The sequence below is a fragment of the Martes martes genome (genome assembly GCF_963455335.1).
Source record: "Martes martes genome assembly, chromosome: 13".
Taxonomy (NCBI): Eukaryota; Metazoa; Chordata; class Mammalia; order Carnivora; family Mustelidae; genus Martes; species Martes martes.
This window is the reverse complement of record NC_137901.1, coordinates 58,843,180-58,870,191: the sequence shown is the minus strand read 5'-3', so window position 1 is coordinate 58,870,191 and position 27,012 is coordinate 58,843,180. Positions and strand designations below refer to the sequence as shown.

At 43.1% G+C, this 27,012-nt stretch overlaps 1 protein-coding gene across 1 annotated transcript in view; it reads right to left on the bottom strand.

Annotated features, from left to right (window-relative positions):
• Positions 1-18,226: 18,226 nt before the first annotated feature.
• The window catches only part of APCDD1 (APC down-regulated 1), a 33,057-nt gene continuing 24,271 nt past the window's right edge, over positions 18,227-27,012 (bottom strand). The window contains exons 4-5 of the mRNA XM_080821108.1: positions 21,967-22,288; positions 18,227-20,269 (exon numbers count right to left, since the gene is read on the bottom strand). Coding sequence (XP_080677234.1) covers positions 19,818-20,269; positions 21,967-22,288 — 774 coding nt within the window. The 3' untranslated portion in view covers positions 18,227-19,817. The remainder of the gene's footprint in view (positions 20,270-21,966; positions 22,289-27,012) is intronic.

Below are 27,012 nucleotides of genomic sequence, written 5' to 3'. Positions count from 1 at the left end.
CTGCGTCGGGCTCTCTGCTCAGCAGGGAGCCTGCTTCCTCCTCTCTCTCTCTACCTGCTTCTCTGCCTACTTGTGATCTCCATCTGTCAAATAAATAAATAAAATCTTTAAAAATAAATGGGCAAGAGTCATGAAGACATTTCTCCATAGAAATGGCTAATAGACACATGATAAAATGCTCAACATCACTTGGCAACAGGGAAATACAAATCAAAACCACAATGAGCTATCACTTCACGCCAGTCAGAATGGTTAAAATTAACAAGTCAGGAAACAACATATGTTGGTGGGGATGTGGAGAAAGGGGAACCCTCCTACACTGTTGGTGGGAATGCAAGCTGCTACTGCTACTCTGGAAAAGAGTATGGAGGTTCCTCAGAAAGTTAAAAATAGAGCTACCCTATGACCCAGCAATTGTACTACTAGGTCTTTATCCAAAGGATACAAACATAGTGATTCAAATGGGTACGTGCACCCCAATGATTATAGCAGGAATATGCACAATAGTCAAAATGTGGAAAGAACCCAGATGCCCACCGACAGATGAATGGATAAAGAAGATGTGGTATATATACAATGGAATGTTACTCAGCCATCAAAAAAATTAAATCTTACTATTTGCAACCATGTGGATGGAACTAGAGGAAATTATGCCAGTCAGAGAAAGACAAATACCATAGGATTTCGCTCATATGTGGAATTGAAGAAACAAAACAGATGAACATAGGGGAAGGGAAGGAAAAATAAAACAAAATAAAAACAAAGAGGGAGGCAAGCCATAAGAGACTCTTAACTATAGGAGACAAACTAAGGGTTGCTGGAGGGGAGGTCGGTGAGGGGATGAGGTAACTGGGTGATGGGCTCTAAGAAGGACACTTGTGATGATCACTGGGTATTACATATAACTGATGAATTACTAAATTCCACCTCTGAAACTAATAATACACTATATGTGAACTAAATTGAATTTAAATTTAAAAAATTTTAAAAAGAAAATCTGATTCACAGGTGTGGCAAAGTCTTGGACTTTCAGCACAAAGATCCTTTCTGGGATCAGCATAAACTGTGCTATTAAATATGACATGAGTAACAGTGGTAGCAAAGTTTAGGTTAAAACATTATTACATGACTGAAAATGGTAGTCTAGAGAACTCCAGAACCACTTCCCACTATCCTCGCCCCCCACACTAAAGCAATGATTAAGCTAGCAAAACCTGTCAGAATTAACTCTTAGGATCTCTGGATTATAATTTAATAACTTACACCTGGGAAATGATTAAAGAAGGAAGAAGTTACTGGAATTGAATAGGAGATAATGGTGGCATTTTTCCTTACCTGCCCTTGATGGTCTGTGCCCCAGCATGGCAGCAACCAGGAATCCATGATGCATCTTGCTAAAACCAGTGGGAGGGGTGTGGGCCTTGTTATCAGAGGATTGTGTCTGTGGGCTTTGATCTGTCTGGTGACTCCCAGAGGTTTGGCCCTGGGGAGGTTCCTGTGGGGGTCCTAGGGGTTGGTGGAGATAACTTTTGTTTTCCTACCTTGGGGTTTTCTCAGGGCTGGATGGCTTCCTAGGCAGTATTTGTCAAGTGCATTCAAACACAAATACACTAGCAGAAGCCACCCCCCAAAGGGCAAGCAGCAGACCAAAAACCAGGGAAGGAAAAGGCTGGGAAGGAGACACCACGGAGAAACAAGGGCTTTAAAAATCTCCTGTGTATACCATGGAATCTAGAAGGCCTTGCTCATGCCCAGGGCTAGATAGATGTTCAAGAAAGTCTGAGAAGACCCCGAACTTTCCCCTCTGACTGACCCTTAGGTTCTAGATAAATGGGAAATGAAGGTTAAGACAAGATTTATCAACAGCTTGGGTAAATGTGGAAAGAATGTCCCAACAAAAACCACCCTGCAAACTCGGGATTTTTTTTTTCTTTAGCTCTAGGCATTTAAGGAAATCTGTCTAATGACAAAGCTAACGAAATACAGAATCAGTAACCTTGAGTAACAATGAATACAGTCTTTACAAAACTCATTTAGAGTTTACAAAACTCATTTTAGAAATGAGTCATTTAGAAAAATGACTTTTCTTTTAGAAAAGTCACTAAGCAGGGGTGCCTGTGTTGCTGAGTTGGTTGAGTGGCAGACTCTTGATTTTAGCTCAGGTTGTGATCTCAGGGTCATGAGATCCAGCCTCACATCAGGCTCCACGTTCTATAGAACATACTAACTACCCAACAATAGCAGAACACACATTCTTCTCAAGTACTCATGAAACATTCTCCAGGATGGCTATATGTTAGGCCACAAACAACCACATAAAATTTAAAAGATTAAAATTATACAAAGTATTTTCTTGGACCACTGTGGAATGAAACAAGAAATCCGTAATGGAAATAAACTGGAAAATGCACAAATTTGTGAAAATTAAACAACATACTCTTAAACCACCAACGGATTGAAGAAGAAATTGCAAGAGAAAATAAGAAAATACTTTGAGACACATGACACCAAAAACATCACATACCGAAACTTATGGGTTACGGTGAAAGCAATACTCAGAGAAATTTGTAACTATGGAGATAAATGAAATAGAATATAAAAATGGATAGATTAAAAATTAGTTCTTTGAAAAGATCAACAGAATTGAAAAACTGAGAAAAAAGAACAATGAAATTACTGAAATAAGAAATGAAAGCATCAACTTTGTAGAAATAAGGATTATAAAATAATACTATGAAAACTTGTACATGACAAATGAGATAATCTAGACAAAATGAACAAACTCCTAGAAACAAGACACTATCAAAACTGACTGAAGAAGAAATAGAAAATCTCAATTACCTATAAGAAGGAAAGAGTTAAATCAGTAATCAAAAACCTGCCAAAAAAGAGAAGCCCAGGATGGTGACTTCTACCAAATATTAAAAAAATTAAACCTAAGATTTTCTCAAAAACTTTAAAAAAATAGTAGAGGAAGGAACACTTCTTAGCTCATTCTGAGACCAGCATTACCCTGATACCAAAGCCAGACAAAGACATTACAAGAAAATGAAAACAATAGGGGTTTCTGGGTGGCTCAGTCGAGTAAGTGTCTGCCTTTGGCTCAGGTCATGATCCTGAAGTCCCAGGTTCGAATCCTACTTTGGACTCCGTGCTCAGTGGGGAGTCTGCTTCCCCCTCTGCCCTTCACCCTGCTTGTGCTCTTTCTAGCTCTCTCTTTCTCAAATACATACATACATACATAAAATCTTTTAAAAAAACGAAAATGAAAATGATAGACCAACATCCCCAATGATTATAGACTAAAAATTTCTGAACAAAATGCTAGCAAACTGAACCTAGTAGCATACTGAACACATTATATGTAATGATCAAGTGGGATTTATCCCAGAAATGCAACATAGGAAAATCAATCAATTCAAAACCCTACATTAATAGAATGAAGAAAGAAAAAACACCCCACGAATACCTCAAATGATGGAGAAAAAGCATTTGACAAAACCCAATACCCTTTCATCATAAAAACACTCAACAGACTAGGAATAGAATGGACATTCTCAAAATGGCAATGGGCATTTATGAAAAACCCTACAGCTAACATAATACTTCATGATGAAAAACTGAAATCTTTCCAGCTAATATCAGGAACAAGGCAAGGATGCCTACTTTTGCCACTTATATTCAAAATTTTATGCTCTATCCAGAATAATTAAGAAAAATAAAAGGAATAAAAGACATCCAAATATAAAGAAATAAAACTATCCATATTTCATGTATGACAATCCTACAACATCCTTATAAGAACTATTAGAGCTAATAAATGAATTCAGCAAGTTGCAAGACACTGGATCACACAAAAATCAGTTGTATTTCTATATACTAGTAATGAACAATCTAAAGGGAAGTTAAAAAAAAGCAGTTGCATTTTTTATAATAGCATTTAAAAGAATAAAATAGTTCTGAATAAACTTAACTGAAAAGGTACAAGACTTGTGAACTGAAAACCACAAAATATTGTTAAAAGAAATTTGAGAAGACCTAAGTAAATTGAAACTCATCTGTGTCAATGGGTTAGAAGGCTTAATACTGATGGGGTCCCTGGGTGGCTCAGTCGGTTGAGCATCTGATTCTTGGTTTTGGCTCAGGTCATGATCTCAGAGTTGTGGGATCAAGCCCCAAGTCAGGCTCTTGCTCAGTTGGGAGTCTGCTTGAGATTCTCTCCCTCTGCCTCTCTTCCTTTCTCTCTCTCCCTCTCTCTCAAATAAATAAATACACCTTAAAAAAAAAAAAAAGACTTTATACTGTTAAAATAGCAGTACTCCCCAAAGCAATTTACAGATCCAGTGCAATTCCTTTCAAAATTCCAAGAGCCCTTTTTTGCAGCAATGGAGAAAGCCAATCCTGAAGTTCACATGGATTTGTAGAACACTCTAAACAGTCAAAACAATATTGAAAAAGAAAGGCAAAGTCGCAGTATTTATATTTTCCAATCTCAAAACTACAAAGCTACAGTAATCAAAATAATGTGGTATTGGCTTAAGGATACTCTATAAATAAAGGTATACATGAGATCATATTCATATAGATCATGGAATAGAATTGAGACTTTATAAATTATCTATACATCTATTTTTCTTTTTTTTTTTAAGATTTTATTTATTTATTTGAAAGAGAGATCACAAGCAGGCAGACAGGCAGGCAGAGAGAGAGGGGGAAGCAGGCTCCCTGCCGAGCAGGAAGCCCGATGTGGGGCTCGATCCCAGGACCCTGAGATCATGACCTGAGCCAAAGACAGAGGCTTAACCCACTGAGCCACCCAGGTGCCCCTACATCCATTTTTCAACGAGTCTATCAAGGCCATTTAATGGGAAAAGAATAGTCTTCTCAACAAATTTGCTGAGACAACTGGATATTCAAGTATAAAAGAAGAATGTTGGAACTTTATCTCACCCCATATACAAGAATTAATGCAAAATGATCTGAAGGCCTAAATATAAGAGTGTTTAAAACTATGAAATTCCTAGAAGAAAAGAAAGGAGTAAATCTTTATAACCTTAGATTTGGCAATAATTTCTTATGTATGATATCAAAGTATATTTGAGAAAAGAAAAAAAATATGAATTGAACTTCATCAAAGTTAAAAACTTTTGTGCATCAAAGAACAAAGTCAACGAAAAGGAAAAGGCACAGAATCAGAGAAAATATTTGCAAATCATATATTCAATCACGACCCAAGATCCAAAATATGTAAAGAACTCTTAGAACCCAACAACTAAAAGACAAATAACCCATTCGAAAGATGCAAAAAACTGACATTTCTTTGGAGAAGATGTACAAATGGCTACTGAGCATATGAAAAGATGTTCAACATCAATAGTCATTAGAGAAATGCAAATTAAAACTCCAATGAGATACAAATTCACAAACACCAGGATGGCTATAACAACAAAGAAAGGGAAATAACAAGTGTTGGCAAGGGTGTAGAGAAATTGAAACCCTCATACACAGCTGGTTGGGACATACACTGATGCAGCTGTCCCTCAATCAGTTCAGCATTACACTATGACCTAGCAATTCTACTCCTGGGGGGGGGGGAACCAAAAGATTTGAAAACAGGTGTTCAGACAAAAACTTGTACACAAATGCATATAACAGTACTATTTGCAATAGATCGGAGTTGGAAACAATTGAAATGCTCAGGAGCTAATGAATGAATAAGCAAAATGGGATATGCAATAGAATATTATTCAGCCATAAAAAGGAATGAAGTATTTGATAAATGTCCCAACAGGATGAACACAGAAAACATGCTGAGTGAAGAGCTGGACAGAAAAGGCAACCTATTGTATGAGCCCATTCAAATGAAGTATCTAGAATAGGCAAACCCATAGAGACAGAAAGATTAGTGATTGCCTGGGGCTGGTGGGGGGGTGGTAGTGGGTCATGGGAGTGGCTGCTTAAAGGGTGATGAGAGTGCTTGGGAACTAATTGGTGGTGATGGGTGTCTAACACTGTGAGCACTGAATGCTTAGTTTACTCAGTTTAAAGTAGTTAAAATGGAGAATGTTAAGTTATGTGACTTTAAGCACAATAAAAACCATTATTATTCAAATGGTAATTTATAGGCATTGTCTATGCTTCACTGGGTGTCATGTTTTTCTGAAAGTGAATATCAAAATGCACAGATAACAGCTTGCCTGAAATGAATGTTATTTCTGTTGTTTTATCAATATTCAACAGCAAACGCTTGGAAGCCAGAGTCAGTGTACTAAACTCTTGGTATTTTTCACAGTGCTGCTTTCAACGTCCTTAAAGTAAAATGCTTCATGGGGAGGAAAGAGGCCCCCAGGTGCATCAAAGCCCCAAAGTCCCAAGATGTATGACGACAAGCAGCATGACCACTGTAATAACTTAAATTCTTGAGCACCTACCCTGAACCGAGCACATTCATCATTTCTAATCTTTACAACAGTTCTACAAAGTGGGTACAACAGAGAACCCATGCCGCAGAGTTGGGGGAGGGGATGACAACTGGCTCGCTGATACCAAGGGTGCATTAAAATGAAAATATTCTAGATGATGATCCAAATATATCTTTGAACATTTTATTTTAACTGAAAACATATAAACATATTTTATTCATTAGTCTTTTCATAAGGAGTTAAGAACTTGCTTTGCCCATTGTTTCATTGATTCCTTTTGTACAGCTCACTTATAACATGTGACCCAGTCTCCCAATTTCCAATTTGGGTTTCTTCCAAGAGAAGGGAGAATTTTGAAACACTTGTGAAATCATTAGAACTCAGATTCCTGCTATATTGTTACACCCCACCAACCCAGCCAATGACATAGAGTTGTCTTATTTCCACCTTACTCAGCAGGAACATTTTTCATTCTCTTTTCATACTGTCTTCCCAACACATTCAATGTCAATTTCATGGAGACAACAATTTTCTTTTGAAATTTTTTAAATCATTATTTTATTAATTTTTCTCTTTTCTATCATTTTATTTTTTAAGAGATTTTATTTATTTATTTGAGAGAGAGAGAGAGACAGAGAGAGCAACAGAGATCATGAGAGAGACCACAAGCAGGGGGGAGAGGGAGAGGCAGACTCCCCACTGAGCAGGGAGCCCAACGTGGGACTCGATCCCATAACCCCAAAAGAAGGCAGACGCTTAACCAACTGAACCGCCCAGGCATCCCTCTTTTCTCTCATTTTAAAAATCAGCTTTGAAGTTATTTATATAATGACAATAAAAAGAAAAGCAAGCATAAATAAGCGTGGGAATTAAGACAACTTAATAGGTATACAAGTCAGGGGTAGCAGCAGAAGGGTTGAGTATACTCCAGAGCAAGCTAAAGTCAGACTTCTCAAACTTGAACGTGCACAGGAACTACCTAGAGAGGGAGATCTTATTGAAATGCAGATTCTGATTTAGGAAGTCTTCAGTGGGGCTCGGGATTGTGCCTTTTTTATTCTTTCTTTTCCTTCTTTCCTTCCTTCCTTCCTTCCTTCTAAGATTTTATTTATTTATTTGAGAAGGGAAAACACAGAGGGAGAGGGAGAAGAAGCAGGCTCGCTGCTGATCGGGGAGCCCAACTCAGGACTCCATCCTGGACCCTGAGATCATGACCTAAGCTGAAGGCAAACACTTAACCTTCTGAGCCACCCATGTGCCCCTGGGATTGTGCGATTCTAATAAACTCCCAGGTGACACAGTGCCAACTAGTTCACGGTCCATACTCTGAGAAGCAAGGTGGTGAGGCTCTCCGTGGCATTAGCCAGGATATTTTCTGGAGGGAATGGGAGAGTCCATGAATGCAGGTCACTGAGAAGTGCAGGTCTGCTCTAAAAGCTTCAGTTTCACCGGGTTCTGAATCTCATTCTATAAACGCGGAAGCTGAACACAGAAAAGCTGAAGGACTTACCCAGTGAAGGCAAGTGGACAGTGGGTGAGCAGGGACTCAAACAGGGGGCTCTTTGCCTCCAAAGCCCGTGCTCTTACGACTGGATGTCCTGCACGAAAACCCAGGGAAGGGCTGCAGGAAATGAAGACCGCTTTGCCTCACTTGCTCAGAGGAAACAGCAAAAAGGAGAAAACGGTTTCCAGGGAAAGATCGGTGACTTTCTGGATCTCATACAGATCATTAGAAGGGTCAGCTAAAGGTAAAAGACCTCACATTCTCGTCCTTAAATGTACGTATTGTCACAAACATTTGGGGCTTGCAGAGTTCTCATGAGTTCTTAATTACTTTTATCACCACCATTTTCTCCAACATCCCGGTGCTCTTCAAGTGAATTGCAACCGGAAAGTGAACATATTGGCTCTCTGTTGTCTGGAAAAATGATCAGAAACTAGGCACAAGTGAACAATTGGGCATAATCCAGTGATGTTAGTGCCTACATCATTCCTTAGAAGAAAGGTTCCTCCAGAAATAGAAAGTATTTTTTTTCCATCAGGCTGCTCATTTGAATTCATATTCACTGCCTTATTATGCTGAAAATTGCACATGACTTCTTTGGATCTTTGGCTCAATAATCACTTTGATGTTTTATTTATTGATGCAAAAAGGGGACTTGCCTTTCAAGTTCGTTATCTCTCGTTTCAATGGAATTTTTCAAAGTATTAAGAAACTAGCTGCATAGTACTGTCTACCCAGTTTGGAATTGGCACAAGATTCTGAAGTGTTATTGGTGCCCCTGGGTGTTTCCTGCCATTTAGTTTCAAGCTAATAAGGAAATGCAGAGGTTGGCTAGAGTTTGCTATGAATACTGTAGGTAGACATTGGTGCTGGAACACACTCAAAGGAGTTTCTTCAGAGAATGCATTTTATCGTACCAGGGACTTTGTTTTTTTGGCTATTGAACTCATTTGTACTTAGAAATCAGAGCTATTTCTCATCTTTGACCAACTCTTTTGTGAAGTCTGAACTTCCATGTTTATGGAATCTGTGGCATCATTCAGTTGTTTCCAAGGCAAAAAAAAAAAAAAGTAATTAAAAAGTTTAGAAAAAGCTAAGGAAGAAACAATACAAAATATAATATTGTTTTTGGAGGAAAGTCCTTTTGCCCATTTTTGAAAATTGAGTTATTTCCTTTGTGTTTGGGTATTGAGTTGTATTTTATAAAGTACACATACTTTATATTTCCTAGATATTAACCACTTATCAGATATATGATTTGTGATATTTTTTCCCATTTCATAGCTTAGCTTTTCATTCTATTGATGTCGCTGTGCAGAAGTTTTTGGTTTGATATAGGCTCACTTGTTTATTTTTCCTTCTGTTTTGGAGTCAAGAAATCATTGCCAAGACCAATGTCATGAGGATCTTCTTCTGTTTTTTCTTAGGAAATTTACAGTTTCAGGACTTTAAGCTTTTAATCCATTTTGGTTTGAATTTTGTGTCTGGTAAAGGATCCAATTTCACTCTTTGGGTGTGGATATCCAATTTTCCCATCACCATTTTTTGAAGAGACTGTTCCCATGTAGTCTTAGTACCCTTTTCAAAGATCAGTTGACTGTATAAATCTGAGTTTATTTCTGGGCTCTCTATTCTGGTTCTATTGGTCTGTGTCTTTATGCCAATGCCACACTGTTTTAATTACTGTAACTTTGTAATATATTTTGAAATCAAGGCGTATGATGCCTCCAGTTTTATTCTTTCTCAAGACAGCTTCAGCTCTTCAGAGTCCTTTGTGGTTCCATATAAATTTTAAGATTGTTTTTTCTATTTCTACAAGAATGCCATTGAGATTTTGAAGGAATTACATTGACTCTATATATCTCTCTGGGGAGTATGGACATTTTAACAATATTAATTTGTCCAATCCATGAACATGGATGCCTTTCCATTTTGTAAGTCTTCTTTAATTTCTTTCATCAGTGTTTTGTAGTTTTCAGTGTACAAGTCTTTCACTTTCTTACTTAAGTTCATTCTAATGTGAAAAGCAAGTTTTGGAATTGGAGAAAATATTTGCAAACTATATATCTGACAAAGGGTTAATATTTTAAAAATTATAAGGAACTCTTATAACCCAAGAACAAAAAATAAATATCTTGATTATACAATAAATAATGAAAAGAATTATGCACAATGACTAAGTGAAAATTATTTCAGGTATGCAATTCTGGTTCAGTATTGAAAATCAAAAATCTAATCCATCACATCAATAGGGTAAAAAAGAAAAACCACATGATGACATCAATAGATGCAGTAAAAGTATTTGACAAAATCCAGCATCCATTCATGATAAAAACTCTCACTAAACTAAGAATAGAGGACTTGATTAAGTCCCCAACTTGATAAAGACTATTTACAAAAACCTGCAGCTAACATTATACTTAGGGTAAGAAACTGGAAGCTTCCACACAAAAATCAAAATACAATGCAAGCATATCCCCTCTCACCATAACTTTTCAATATCATACTAGATGTTCTAGCTAATGCAAGAGGCAAGAAAAGGAAATAAAGTGTATACGGATTGGGAAGGAAGAAATAAAACTGTTCATAGTTGACATGATCATCTACACAGAAAATCTAAAAGAGTCAACAACAAAAAAAAATTTCAGGACTAATAGGTGATTATAGCAAGGTTGCAGGACACAAGGTTAATACACAAAAGTCAATCATTTTCCTATATACTAGCAACAAATAAGTGGAATTTAAAATTAAAAACACAATACCATTTACATTAGCATCCTAAAAAAACTAGTATGTAGCTATAAACCAAGAGAATATATTGTACAAGATCTCTATGAGGAAAACTACAAACCTTTGATGAAAGATATAAGGTAACTAAATAAATGAAGAAACACTCCCATTTTCATCGATAGGAAGACACAGTATTTTCAAAATGTCGGTTCTTCCCAAACTTATCTTAGATTCAATGCATTCCCAATCAAAGTCTCAGCAAGTTCTATTGTGGATATTGACAAATGGGTTCTACCATTTATATAGAGAGGAATAAGACCCAGAATAACCAACACAATTTTGAAGAGGAACAAAGTTGGAGGGCTGACACTACTGAATTTCAATACTCACATTATTGTAACTCAACTGATCTTTGACAATGAACAAAGGCAATAGTTGCAATGCAATGGATCCAGAAATGGTACTGGAACAAGTGGACACTCACGTGCAAAAAATTGAATTTAGGGGCACCTGGGTGGCTCAGTGGGTTAAAGCCTCTGCCTTTGGCTCAGGTCATGATCCCAGGATCAAGCCCCACATCAGGCTCTCTGCTCAGCTGGGAGCCTGCTTCCTCCTCTCTCTCTCTGCCTGCCTCTCTGCCTACTTGTGATATCTGTCAAATAAATAAATAAAATCTTTTAAAAAATGAATTTAGACACAGACCTTTCACCCATTACAAAAATTAACTCAAAATGAACTGTAGACCTAAATGGAAAACATAAAACTCGTAGAAGATATAACATAGGCAAAGACCTCGATGACCTTGGGTATGGCAATGACTTTTTAGATAGGACATCAAAGGCATGATCCATGAGAAAAATAATTGATAAGCTGGACTTCATTAAAATTAAAAACCTTGGCTTTGTGAAATACAACATCAAGAGAATGAGAAGACAAGCTGCAGACTGGAAGAAAATACTTACAAAATAAACATCTGATAAAGAACGTTAGCCAAAATATACAAAGAACTTTTAAAATCCAACAATAAGAAAACAAACAACTCAATTTTTAAAAATGGGCTTAAAGCCCTTAACAGAAACCTCACCAAAGAAGATATATGGATGGGGAAGGAAAATAAGCACATGAAAATATGTTCCATATCATATATCATTAGGGGAATGCAGATTAAAATGAGATACCACTACACACCTATTAGAATGGACCACACCAAATGCTGGTGAGAAGGTAGAGCAGCAGGAACTCTCATTCACTGCTGATGGGAATGCAAACTGGTACAGCCACTTGCAAAAGAGTTTAGTGGTTTCTTATAAAATTAAATATACCCTTACTGTATGCTCCAGGAAGAACACTCTTTGGTATAGCCAAAGGAGTTGAAAACTCATGTCTACACAGAAACCTGCACATGGATGGTCATAACAATTTTATTCATAATTGCCCAAACTTAGAAGGAACCAAATGTCTTTCAGTGTGTGAATTGATAAACTGTGCTACATCCAGAAAATTAAATATTATTCAGTGCTAGAAATAAATGATTGATCAAACCATGAGAAGAACACAGAGGAATCTTACATGCCTATCACTAAGTGAAAGAAGTCAATCTGAAAACACTACATACTGTATGATTCCAACTACATGTTATTCTGGAAAATGTAAAACTATGGAGACAGTAAAATGATCAGTAGTTGCTAAGGGCTTAGGGGAGGGGTAGATTGGGGAGGGATGAATAGGCAGAACACAGAGCATTTTTAGGACAATGAAAATACTCTGTATGACACCATAATGATGTGTACATAATTATGTGTGTTTGGCCAAACCCATAGAATGTACAACACCAAGAGTGAACTGTAAGGTAAACTCTGGGCTTTGGATGATAACGACGTGTCAATGCAGGTTCATCAGTCCTAACAAATGTCCCACTCTGGTGTCCGGATATGGATAATGGGGGATGGGAGGGGGGTTGTGCTTGTGTGGGGGCAGGAGGTATATGGGAAATCTCTGTACCTACCCTGAAATTCTGCTGTGAACTTTAAACTGCTCTAAAAACTTCGTAGTCTGAATTTAAAAAATGGGAAAAGGACTTAAATAAGCATTTCTCCAAAGAGATATACAAATGGCCAGTAAGCATACTAAAATTGTCAGGGAAATGCAAATAAAACCACAATGAAATATCATGTTCTACATGCTCAGATGGTCACTATGAAACCACCCGCCTGCCCACCACCACCACCACCGCAAACCACTAGCAAGTGTTGGAGAAGAGGTGGAGAAATTGGAACCCTTGTATACTGTGGATGAGAAGGTAAAATGGTGTGACCACTGTGAGAAATAAAATGGTGGTTCCTCAGTTAATTAAAAATAGAATTACCATCTGCTCCAGAAATTCCACTTCTGGGTATTTATTCAAAGGAAACGAAATCATTATCTCAAAAAGCTCAAAAAGTACCATTATCTCAAAAAGTACCATGTTCACTGCGGCATTATTTCTAATAACCAAGAAGTAGAAACAACCTAAATGTCCATCGACAGACAAATGGGTAAACAAAAGATAGTATACACACACCATGAAGTATTACTTGGCGTTCAAAAAGAAGGAAATCCTACAAATGTGATAGCGTGAATGAGCTAGAACATTCTGCTAAGTGCAATCAGCCACTCAGAAAGACAAATATTATAGGATTGCATTTACAAGAGGCATCCTCCAAAAAAAATGAGGCAAACTCATATTTCTGTGTTCCCTCTAAAACGATTCGATGAGCCACAGAGATAGAAAAAGAGAGCTGGTCACCAGAAAGGGGAAAGGACTATTATTTATGAAAGAATGTACCAAAAATTAAGGACAAACAACAAGGGTGAGTGTGGTACTCCAAGAGTAAGCCTGGTGGGGAGCCACGAAGGGTATGGGCGGAAGGGCTTCCAGAGAGAGCAGAGAGGGCAGCTCTTTGGTGAGGACCATCAGATAAGAACTGTGGCTCTGGCAGCTGACCCTACAGGGACCCAGCAGGTAGACAGCTGGAGGATAACTCGCCCATTCCTCTCCTCCTGTTTTGGCTGGGACTGCCCGTCTATGCCCCTGTTGACTGATTTCGGTTGGATGGTGGAGGCAAGTGGAGCCCATGGCTGCTGTCTGTGTGGGGACCCAGGTCAGGAAGGGTGGAGCCTGGATTTGGACTTGGAGAGCCCAGTGGACAATATCCTGCCCAGCTTACCTTACGTGCTTCTCCTGGATTTTCCTTGGGGCCTCTTTTGCTGAACGTGACTTTTGAGTCCTTCATCCTCAAGATGTGGACAAGCCTGTCTGTCTGAAATGACCAGCTATGGCCTGGAGGATACCACCGCCCCAGCATGGATGGGAGCCATGGCTGAATGTTTGACTTGAGTACAAAGACTGAAGGAAAGTATGGGGATCTCAAGTGAATGATTGCCTGGGCAGTGTTTATTTAATAAACACAGGCAGACGTGGCTTGACCGGGACGGTGTGCTAAGCCAAGGCCAAGATGAAAGCTGGCCTGCTCCAAGAATTCGCTAGAACCTACTTTGGCCCCAGAGAGCACAGACACTGGTACACGTACTTCCACCCAGAGGATCCCTTACACTGCACACCAGGTTTCTTCTCAGGAGTTTCAGTGAGTGCATTAAATCTCTCTCCAGCTTGACCCGAGCTGCTCAAATACCTGTCCCTTGAGCTTGAAATATCAAGTGTGTGCTCGTGGATGCAGAAGTCCATCCCGAAGTCACCTTCACTCATTGCTCTGGAGACCTTGGACCAGGAAAGATCTGACTGAGGAACTGAGGGTCACTGAAGCCTGACGATGTTTGGAAGTTGAAAATGCCCACTTGTTGCAAAGAGGGCACGTGTCATTCCATCCCGATGGTTCCTGAAGGCTTCTGGGAGGAAGGAGGCTCCCTGGGTTCCTTAAGCCTGATCAGGGGGTAATGATCAGGTAATGATCAGGAGCTCGCAAAGTTAAAAGCAGAGACTGACGCTACCCTAGTTTCTACGCTCTCTCCCCCGAAATCAGGGAATGACATATGCTTCACCAGCTTTGCTGTGCCTCCTGGGTTCTGGAAGGGTGGGTGATAAAGTCCCTAAAGAAAAACTGGCTTGTTTGTGGGGAGTTAGGACGAGCATTCTGCAAACCCTAACCGGATTTCCCCACAAGAATTCAAAATGGCAAAGTACTAGGGTGTAGTGAAGATGAAACGAGATAATGGATGTAAAGAACAGGTTACAACGCCTCAGACACTGCGCATTGGAGAAACGGCTGCTATGCTTGAGAAGGTCAGGCTGAAATTCTGGGGTGTGAAAAGAACGGCTCCCACAACAACTCTTTGATTCCCTAATCCCTGACCTCGGGGAGCGTCACCTTTATCATGTAGAACCAGAAATTAGTGATGCCTTTTTGGTCTTCTCTAGAGCCGGTTGAGGTTCCCAAGGAATCCAATGCTCTATTCGCTAGCCTTACTTTAACAAACACTTCAACAACAGGTCAGATTTAATCTGGAACATGTAGTTAGAGGGAAAGGAGAATTGATTTGTAGATTGGCGAAACATACATATAATTAAAAAACAGAAAGGTCTTCACATTGACAAAGGGTGGAAGAAGCATTGAAAATGGACACAAGTGTCCACTGGGACTGGATAGTGATTGCTTCTCTTCCTATGTAAGTGGCAACAAACTCTATAACAAATGCTATGTCTTTCTAACGGGCCATAGTACTCGTACTGCTGTGCTCTCCATCTGATACTGGGAAGACAATTCATTTCAAAAGCTTAATGGATGCAAAGGGCTTTGAAGGCAAAGCGGTCTTATATGTTACTAAGGTGTCTTTTGTTTTCAGGGATAGCAAGGCTACCACAGTGGAAGGGAGCTCTCTTCTTGTCTATGTGAGTTTCTCCTGCCAAGCTACCGGCTTCTAATACAACACAAAATACTCTCTTCTGCTTTGAGATGACACACTCTTTTCAGGAACTTTTTTCTTTTAATGCTCTACTTAGGTGCTATGAGGCTGATTCACTCGTCTCTTTCACGTAAGGGATGCTGGGACTCCGATATACTATAGCTCCAATTACCAAATAAGTTGGAGGATAAAACTGCAACATGCAACATGTATTTCGATTTTTCAATCTATGGGAGATCTCAGTTTCAATGAGATAGCTCAGTGTTTCCAGCTGATTCGAGGGCAGACATGTTACCCTGGGCTCAGCGTGTGAGAACATGGACTGCATTATTTAGGGAATGGGAAGACATTCTGCAAATGAGTTTCTTAACGCACAGTGTTCCTCCCTTGCTTATTATAACCTGATTTTCTGAAGGTCATGTCCTCTCAATTGTCCTGCATATGCTTCCTCATCTGCTGCAGAAAAAGCCCAGACCTCAAATGCTTAAAGTCTTCAGGAAGTACAATCCCAAACCTGCCGAGGATCTCTCTCAGCCTTTCCCATCGCTTGAGAGGGAGAGACTTCATGAGGATTAAAGAGGCTGGAACAGTCCCCGAGCTGTGGACAAAGCTGCCAGGTGGCCCTCCAGCTCAGGAGGACAAAGACGCAGCTGGTAGTTGAAAAACCTTGGAGGCCTGGGTTCGCAATGTGTTGCTCTCTGCACTCACACAGCCCCTGGCTTCCAGATTCTAACATAATGGTTCTACGAGATGGATTAAGTGACGGGGGCATGGAATCGCTCGGGTGGTGTTCCAGAGGGCATAGGGGTCGCAGAGGTGGTTGTACAGCGATGTCAGAAACCAAGAGACCCGAATGAATCCATGGGCACCACGGGAGGCCACCGGTCCGATCCCGCAACCTGCTGTCCAGTGTGAGGTGCGCGTTTGGCCAGTGTGTTAGGTCTCCCCTGGAGCAGTTGTGATTGTGCCAACTGTCTGTGTCATCAGGTCTCATTCAAGGGAGAAGTGGGAGGGCATCACCTCCCCAGTATTTTCTCGTGATAGTGTTACTTCTACCTACTGAATCCCCAGGGAAATGGGATCATGCTAAAATAGGAGCTCCATGGACATGCACAGATCATTTACTCTGCAAGCCAAAGGCTCTTGGGTCATCAAAGGGACTTAAAGGATTCAATTTGTGTCTTAGGACATAGGATTCTCTTACTTATAAGAAAAGAATGCTTATGCAATTTTCAAGAGTCTAAAAATCAGTGAGAAACACTTATCCAAGCTACCTTTATTTCCTCTTGCTGCAGGTGTATCCTTATGAAAGATGTTTGGATTCATGAAAGCTTTCAATGTCTCAAAGAGGCCAGAAAAATCTGTGTCAGATAGATAAATTCTCCGTGTCAGAGTGAGTCCACTTCCTGTGTGTTTCCACCCACCATCCCTGCTCTCCTAACACCACCTCGGAATGGTCTGCATTTTCCTTTGAGAACAGTGTCCAGAAATGCCCACTTAGATGCTATCTGTTGGTTGCTGCCCTCCATTGTCATGCGCCTGGTAAGTCATAGGGACAGAAGGTGGGGGGGGGGCTACCATTCTAAACGAAATATTGCAATGTGTGGATCGCTTTGAACGTCATCTGTTTTCAAGATCTATTTAAGGAGTGGGTGGGTTGGAGAATCTCTTCTATTCTTTTGAGAGCTTTCCCTTCAACCAGGAACCACAGGTCTTACAGTCCAGTCGTTTTTACAAGTGTGTGTGAAACCATGTCGAGGACGCCCTGACCCCCCAGCCTCTCACGCAGGGAACCTCGGTGCCGGGCACTGCTGAGTTACCCTAGTGGGCAGCCACAGCACCGGGATGCCACGATGGACTGTTCAGGATGGCAGGACGGACACCACCTGGAAGTCACAGACGGGGGCATCTATGCAGATAACCAGATTTGTCACATCTGCACAAATTACCTTTGTTCTGTACGGGGTGACTGGAGGCTCTAGGAAGCTCCTTTCTGAGTCCAGGTCCACCTGGAGTTGACAAGGGTTGCCCAAGGAACGACTTTCTGACCCTGTCCATCATCAGCCTGCTACCCAGGAAGAGAGGAAGTCCAGTTCCCGGCCAGGGCAGTCAAGGACAGCCATCCTTTAGTTACTTATTTCTTCCACCAAGCCCAGGATTTAGAGTGGAGGTACCTGTCACTAACGTACTGACCCTTATTTGTGTCAATATGACATAACCAAGATGTGATATTTGTGGGTGATACAGAGAGTGACAGGCGTACATCTAATTGTGTTGATAATCTGTGAGTAAAATAGATCGGCCATTCTCTGTAATGATTTCTGGTGTATCAGAAAGTGATACGATCCCATGAATGTCATGTTGTCTCTAAGACATATATATACATACACATACATTATATACATGTAAATACCTATATATTTGGATATACATGTGTGCGTATGCGTGTTTGTGTGTGTATGTGTGTGTACTGTTTAAAAGTTTGAGTAGCTAAGTCTGGGTGAGTGCCTGTGAATTAAATGGCTATAAATCTATCACTTCTATGGCGAATCACTGAGGTATTCTTTAGCAGTGAACATAGTTTTTCAGTAATTTTATTATATCCTTTAAAGATAGCGTTAGCGTTAGCATTAATTAAATAGATCCACAGGTAAAACGTATTCTGTGGGAGTATTTTTGACATCTTTGTTTATTAAACTTGGCAGACATTAAGTTAGTATTTTCATTTGAATAAACCCCCTCAGTATGCCCCACAACTTAAAATATTTTCTAAAGATAAAGCACTTTGGGACTCCATGCTATCCTGATAATTCATCACCACACTGAATGCTACAGCATTTCATAAAGTTACTTTTTAAATACAAGTACGACTCTCGACCTTGACCGTGGTTTCCACGCTCACTTCTGGTTCCGTCCAGGCTTCCGCAGACTTGCTACTCCCCTCCGTCGGTCTCTATCGGCAAAAGCACTTGGCGTTCAGAGAGCACCATCTGGAACAGTCCAAAGTAGACGTGGGCAGACATGACTCACGGCCCCTCCCAACGTCTGCGAGGAAGAAGCTCACAGACTCTCTGGAAGGTGACCCTGAGACCCTGTGCAGCCACAGACCAAAGGCAACAGCAGGACAGAAAAAAAGTCAAGATGTCCCATCCGGCGATAAGGGGGCTTTACCGGAAGCCTGGGCTTCAGGCACACTGAGGGTCTAGTACAGCCCCAGTGAGGATATCCCCGCTACACTTTCTTTGAACATTAAAGTGTGGTCTCTGCATAGTCATCTTTGAAGGTAGCCGGGACGGCCACGCGAGGCTCCATCTGCCCACCTTGACCAGATACAGCATGAGCCGGGACGAGGGCCCCACGAAGAGGAAACTGTGGAATGAACAGGCACTTTTTCTCTCTTTTTTAAATCATCCTGGTGGCATTTAATGCACTGTCACCATCCCGTACATTGCTGGTCCTGTGTGTACTGCTTCTGGTATTTTCTCGACCACCCTCATCAGCCGGGCAGTCATCAAGCAGTGTGCATTCCACGACCACCCAGAAACCAGCATCTCGCTGAGTCTCCTTTCCCCACAAGTTCAAACAACGGATAGTTTAAATTATGTTGAACCTTTAATTACAGATACTTTTCCCCTCCACATTGGAAAGCTGGGGTTCCCTCCCCCCCCCCCTTTTTTTTGCATTAAGGCTGTCAGGATGGTGAAGCGAAACCGTGTGTCTTTCCCTATATACATTTCTACACTCGCGTCTCTTCTTTATTAATAGAAGGCGTTTTGCTGGCGGTCCTAACCCACATCTGCACTGGATTCCAGGTCGTAACAGTTTCGGGGGAGGACAGCAGCAGGAAAAGCTGGAGCTTGATATCCCTCTATGTGTAACTCAGAAATAGATTAATAATCATGAAGGAAGAGAAGAAGAGGACTTAGCTGTCACCCTGCTCCGTCTACCAAACACATGAGCTCCATGCTCTCTGCGGTCTTAAAGTGCAATTACTCTTGAGAAGGCGCCCAGGCCTGGGATCCCACTGGCCAGAGTTCAAAGCAGAAACTTCAAAAAGGGTTGCTCAGGACTCAGGCTGGGAGGGAGGGGGGCCTGGCAGCAGAAAGGGAGCCACAGTTCTGGGGCACTCAAGTGCATCATGAGAAGGAGTGCCCTTTTCTTTTCTTTTCTTCTTCTCCTTCTTCTTTTTTTTTTTTTTTGTAAAGAAATTTGCCCATTGTAAGGAATCCTGGTTTGGAAAAATATCGCTTTTTAAAAAACATCTATCTGAGGACGTTCCAGTGCGGGAGAGTCAAAAGGCCGGCAAGCCCAGCGAGAAGCAGGGGACAAGCGCTCCTCTTGGGCGCCCAGCTCCCGTACTGGTGACCCCGGGGGTCCTCGGAGAAGTCGTCGGCTCTGGGTGCAGAGGACGCACACTGGACTAAGGGCATCTGGTAGGAGGTGGCTCTCTTCTCGGGCCTGTCCGGACTGGACCCATCGCTGGGCCTCTGGCCATTGAACAGCAGATAGTGGCCGCGGGAGTCCTGCTCCATTTTGAAGATCTCGTATTCGGTGTGAGGTAGTTTGATCCCCAGTGCCACACAGCCGTTGGTGTGTGTCACATCCTGCTGGACGCCCACCTGCCAGGAGCCCTCGGCCCCACACTCATTCCCGTTGAAAACGTTGAGGAGCGAGGCAGTGGCCGCGTCCATGGGGGTGACCTTCATGTGGTTCACTGCGGAGGAGAGAGGACAGGTCGGTGACACCAAGCTGGGGGTGGCATGTGGTACAGAAAGCACTCTAGCTCTAAACCCAGTCCCACGCGGCCACCCACCGGTCGCAGCTTTGAAGAGCAGCTCCCACCCCAGTCGGGAGAGTTCCACGTGTGAATGTGACTGCCGCTGTTAACGTGAACTCAAACCGTCACACAGAGTGTCTCCCAGGACTTGCCTTTGGTGTCACTGCGTCTTTGGGACTGACACAACATTCAACGCAAACTGGAATTCTGTTTTTGTGAAAAGGGTTTTGAGGGTTTTTTTTTTTTTTTTAAGATTTTATTTATTTATTTGACAGACACAGATCACAGGTAGGCAAAGAGGCAGCCAGAGAGAGAAGAAAGGAAGCAGTCTCCCTGCTGAGCAGAGAGCCCGATGCGGGGCTCGATCCCAAGACCCTGGGATCATGACCTGAGCTGAAGGCAGAGGCTTTAACCACTGAGCCACCCAGGCGCCCCTGGGTTTTGAGGTTTTTAAATACTTTTGGTGTTGAATGCCTATCCTAGTTGGGAACCTTGCAAATTCATACTGGCCCACAGATCAGGCATCTAAAATGAATGAGGCTGCAAGCAAGAAAAATATGCGTGAATGTATGAAACAGAAATCCCAGCACTTACAGAGGGCTGTTTCTGAAGGACCCCAGGGGACTGTATCTTATGTGCACCATGGCACCTTCGGGGTGGAACCTGGCCAAGGTGGCTGTTTTCTTGGCTACATTTAGCAAAGGTCCACCCTTCCTGGAGAAAACCTTCCTTCCTAGGTGGGGGATTAAGAAGGCCTCTCTTATCAGGTTGGCAGAAATACTTCCTATTAAATAGACTGAACCATGGAATGCTACCCTAGGAGGGGTCACATGCAGTACGTGGGCCACGTCTCTGTTACTTGTCTGTGATATGACTGACACCAGCTTGAAAAGATGTATAAGTGCAAAAAGAAATTCTAGAAAGACGCTGCGAGACCTCCCTTGCTGATAACAGCCTGGTGAATTTCACCCCTTATGTTCCTCGCTTAAGTAATCATTACAAACCCCAAACCTCCCACCTCCAGGCACAGAACAACTTTCAGGTGCATGACAGACGCAGCGATAAGTATGATGCTATCAGAGGGGCAGCTCAAAATCAGCCTGAGCGGTGTACAAAAAAGGAAATGGGTAGGGGCGCCTGGGCGGCTCAGTCAGTTAAGCATCTACCTTTGGCTCAGGTCCTGATCCCCAGGACCTGACACGGGGGATCAAGCCCCAAGTTGGGCTCCCTGCTCAGTGGGAAGCCTGCTTCTCCCTCTCCCCACCCCCCCCAACTTGTGTTCTTTCTTTAAAAAAAAAAAAAAAAGGCAATGTGCAGACGTGAGGTTTCATTCCTAGTCACGTCCTCCCTGGCCACCTCTGACACCGTGCAGAGCCATGTGGGCCCTTCCGCACCGGGGCCCACGGGCTGAGACGCCCTGCCGGCCCCATTATGAACAGAGGGGAACCTCGGAGGCTGATGTGAATGATGACCTTGAAGCAGAAAGGACTCCCTAATTTCTCCCCCAACATCTGTCCCAGAAAAAAAAAAAAAAGGCCCTTTCTCTCAGGCTCTGCCTGGACACAAAAGTCCCCAAACCGCTCAGTTCCTCACCCGCTGGGCTGTGACTTTGCGAGTTGCGGCAGGAGCCCTACCTTTGAACACGAACTCCGTTCCTCCCATGACCCGGGAGGAGTGCACCCCCCGGCTGTAGCGGCCCTTGGCGTAGATGGTGAAGGTGGGGTGCTTGCAGACGGGGTCAGAGTAGTGGTAGTAATGCCCTTCCCAGGTGTTGTTGTTGTCGTGAAAGATGAAATGGCGCGTGAGGAACAGGACCTCGGGCCGCACCTCGCAGCGCTGGCTCACCCACTCGCCGTGCAGGCCGACGGTCAGGTCGGCCTTGGGGGGCAGGAGGGGCGGGCGGTGCTCATCCGACCTGTGGATGATGCGGCAGGCGATGCAGGCGTGGTCGTGGTTCTGGGGATGAAAAACACACATATGGAGAGATCTTGGTCATCGTGACTGGACAGTGCACGTGTGCTGCCTTCAAATGAGGCCCACAGTGGGACCGGGGTGGGGGGGTGTCCCGTCATTTGTCACCTGGGGACCCAGGAGGCACCTGGAGCTAGGCCCTCGGGCACGGAGGGGAGGGCAGTGGGGTGTGTGTGTGTGTGTGTCTAAGTGTGGGCTCACAAGTGCACATGTGTGTTTGGCTGACATCAGCCAAACTTACCTAAATATGTCAGCTGTGAAGTGTACTCTCTTTAGAATCCTATCACATGTCCCAGATGCTTGACTTCAGCAAGGCTATAGGGTTACCGCTGGGATGGGTACTAGGAACAAAATGTGAAAAGAACAGTGTGGACAAGGAGGGTGGGGGGAGCTGGAACTCTCGTGCACCGCTGTTGGGAAGCTAAAATGGGACGGTGGCTGAGGGAAAGAACTCCAATACGATGCGGCAATTCCTCCTCTGGTTTATGTCCAAAGGACACCAGAGTCTTGAAGAGACAGACAACGCATCCATGTTCCCAGCAGTGCAGTCACAGCGCCAAATGATGAAAACAATCCAGTATATGTCAACAGGTGAATGGAGAAATAAGATGTGGTCCACACATACAATGAAAGATTATTCAATCTGGAAGAAGGAAAGAAATTCTGACCCAGGCCGTAACACAGATGAACCCCGATGACAGGATGCGAAGTGAAATAAGCCAGATACTAAAGGACAAATACCGTACGATCCCAGTCCCTCTTCTATGAGCGACCCAGAGTGATCAAATTCACAGAGAGAGAGAGTAGAATCACGGTGGCCAGGGGCTGGGGGAGGGGAGATGGGGAGCTCGTGTTTAATGGGGACACAGCTTCAGGTCAGGAAGATGAAAAAGGTCTGTGGGTGGATGGGGGAGACAGTCACACGATGGTGTGAATGTTCTTAATGCTGTGGGACTGGACACGTCTAATAGCTAAGATGGAAATGTTATGCGTCTTTTACAATCAGATTTTTTTTTTTTCACTTTTAAAAACAATTAGGAGACACATGAAACTTGAAAAAAAAAAAAAAGGCTTTTTTTTGCTGGGATGACAAAGGGAGCTGTGTAGTAAAGCAGGGGTCCTTTCAAAGGAGGGCCTTAAGGAGGCGGCCGGCAAGTGGGCAGGAGCGGAGGCCTCCTTGAAGGCAGTCTGCACACGTTGCGACTGGCCTTGAGGCCTGACGGTTTATGGTCTCTTCACTTGCTCCCTGCTCTATAGCTTTACGCCATTTCACGAGATGAAGATAACTGCAGCTCTGCCTTCCAGGGGCTGCCTCCCTGAGCGTCTGTTTCAGAACACTCCCACAGCCTCCCCACGATGGCTGTCTGTCCACAGCTGTGGCCGAGAAACCGTCCCGAGCAGCAGACGTGGCTGGACACTGCCAGCCACGTAAACGCTGTTTGCCCAGTGGGCTCGGGGCTCCCCTCCGAGTGCCACAATCCAGAGGGCAGGACAGCTGGGTTCTGGGCCTGACCTTCCATGGCCTGTTTGATTGGAGCCACGGGACACCTGTGGGCTGTCTGCTGCCTGCCCCTGGACGTGGGGGGCCACGTCTCTGGTACCCTCCCTCCCACACCAGCTGTGCTAAAGCTGACAGGGCTAACAGAAGCACGAGGCAAATCTGATCTGTGCAGTGGTGGGAGGGTCATCACTGCAGCCAACTGTCGGGAACTGGGGGAAACAGCTCGTGGACACTGGTCTTGGGCTCCCCCAGCCATGGGATCCATGGTATGAGGCAGCTCACTGGTGTGGTCTCAGGCTTAACAACAGGCACTGACAGGAATGCCCAGGAGGGCATGCCCATGCTTCCTAGAGTCAAAAATCCAGATTTCAAAGGCCTTTTCTTGTCCAGCAGTGACTCAGGGTGACGCTGCAATTGTCTGGTTAGGTGCTTGGAGATCTCAGAGCGCGGGAGAGCGGGACAGTGGGAGAGGGCTCTTGGCCGTCATGCCTCCACAGATCTCTGGGGAGATCTCAATCTTCACTAACAATGCTCTTTCGTGTCATTCCCCACAAATGGGCTTGCTATCTGTCGTTTGGGGATTGCCAGATTGATTACTTCTTTCAAACATTTTATTTATTTGACAGAGACAGAGACAGCAAGAAAGGGAACACAAGCAGGGGAAGTGGAAGAGGGAGAAGCAGGCTTCCTGCTGAGCAGGGAGCCCGATGCGGGGCTCGATCCCAGGACCCTGGGATTATGACCTGAGAGAAGGCAGACGCTTAATGACTGAGACACTCAGGCACCCCAGTAGTTTGGGGATTTAAGAACATCACTTGTGACCACTTCATTTCTGGCCATTCTGAGACCAGAGTCTCATTTCCTGACAGAATTTGGCTCCTCAAATACTAGTAACAGTTTGGGAACCTCCCAGAAAGCTTCTTGGATAGGGCAGAGTGGTGGGGGAACAGGGGTCTTCTCACAAGAGCTTCTGCCCCCAGCATAACACCAGGGATCAAGCGCTCTTCCGTCAGAACCAGAACAGGCTCGGTGACAGGAGGTGGGCACAGCCCTCGGGCCCAGGCTCTCTCGGAAAGGTGCCACGGTAGCATGTGGCATTCACGTGGCACTCTTAAAAACAATGGCACAGAGGTCTGACCTTGGAGATAGGGACCCGGCTGAAGCATTTCTGTTCGTCAGCAGAGAAAAGCCACAGGCAGGGGAAGCTTGCCATCCATCAGCTGGGTCTGTGAGAATTTAGGGATGGAGTGGCATGGAGTGGGAGGAATCTGGCCCTTAGCTACTGGTCTTGCCAAATTCCTACTTTTTTTATTATGGTAAAATATACATGACGTAAAACTTAACATTTTAACCATTTTAAGGGCATAGTTAAGTGGCGCTAAGCACAATCACACATTATGCAACCATTACCACGGTCCATTTCTAGAACTTTCTAGAACTTTCTCATCTTCCCAAATTCAAACTCTGTACCCAATAGACTCCCCATTCTTTCAATCCCAGTCCTTGGCAACCACCATTCTACTTTCTGTCTCTATGGATCTGTCTACCCTAGGTACCTCACAAATGTGAAAGCACACAGAATCTGTCCTTTTTGTGACTGGCTTAGTTCATTTAGCATAATGTCCTCAAGGTGTGCCCATGTTGTAGCACATGTTAGAATTTCCTTTTGTTTTAAGGCTGAATAAGAGTTCGACGTATGTATGTACCACGTTTTGTTTATCCGATCATCCACTGATGAAAACATTCCATTTTTTGACTACTGTGAATAACGATGCAATAAGCACAGGTATACAATCTATTTAAAGACCCCACTTTCAGTTCTGTTGGGCATACATTCAGAAGTGAAGTTTCTGGATCATACCATAATCCCACGTGTAACTTCTGGAAGAACCACCACCATATTGTTTTTCCACAGCAGCTGCACCATTTTACATTCCCACCCCCAGCGCACAAGCGTTCCCATTTCTCCACATCCTTGCACACAACTATTTTTTTTCTCTTTCAGATAATAGCCAATCAAATGGGTATGGTGTGGTGTCACACTGTAGTTTTTATTTACATTTCCCTAATGATTAGTGATCTTGAGTATCTTTTCATGTGCTTAACCTGTAGATCTTCTTTAGAGACATGTTCATTCAAGTCCTTTGCCCGTTTTGTAATAGGGTTGTTTTTCTTGTTACTGTTAAACTGACTAGTAACCTGTCGTAACAACTCTTGAGCAGCCATTAAGAAACCAAGATGTCATAAACATGGGTGGGATTTTTGGCCTCTCTGTGCATACTGTCACCAAGCAGACAGTTTTAGCCATGGTTAGATAAGGGGGAAACCTCTCTGTTGTATGGATAGGTTTTTTTAAAAAAAATCTAATTTGTGCTCTTCATTTCTACCATCCTTGGCTTGAATAAAACTTGAAAGACCTATAGGAAAAATTACCTAGAAGCAGAAATTAAGGCCTATATTCTGGCTCTAAATTTTCTCTTCTTCCAGATGCTTTTCTTAAAACAGAAGCTTTCTGGGGCATCTGGGTGGCTCAGTTGGTTAAGCTTCTGTCTTTGGCTCGGGTCATGAGCTCGGAGTTCTGGGATCGAGCCCTGCATTGGGATCCCCGCTCAACAGGGAGTCTGCTTCTCCCTCTGCCTGCCGCTCCCCCTGCTTGTGTTCTCTCTCTCAAATAAAATCTTTTTTTTTTTTTTTAAAGGTTTTATTTATTTATTTGACAGACAGATCACAAGTAGGCAGAGAGGCAGACAGGGAGAGAAGGGGGGAAGCAGGCTCCCTGCTGAGCAGAGGCCAATGCAGGGCTCGATCCCAGGACCCTGGGATCATGACCTGAGCCGAAGGCAGAGGCTTAACCCACTGAGCCACCCAGGCGCCCCTCTCAAATAAAATCTTAAATAAATAAAAAGTAGCTTTTCAAAAAGAATAAATGGGAAGAGTTTCCTGACATGAAGAGTGATGTGTACTTTGAAATATCATTTGCTTTATGAAATTCCTCTCTTTTAAGGTCCATGCTCTGATACTGATTCTCCTCTGAGAAGCTATACTTTAGTAGGCTCTCCCACTGGGCTTCTACCTCCCTCCGTCCTCTGGGATCTTAGGATGGGCTACTTTAAAGTTAGGCTTTCTGGACACAGAAGATCCGAAGGTTAAAGCAGCAGGACCAGAATGTGTTTCTTTGTTGCTACTCTTCACACCAACTATAAAAAGC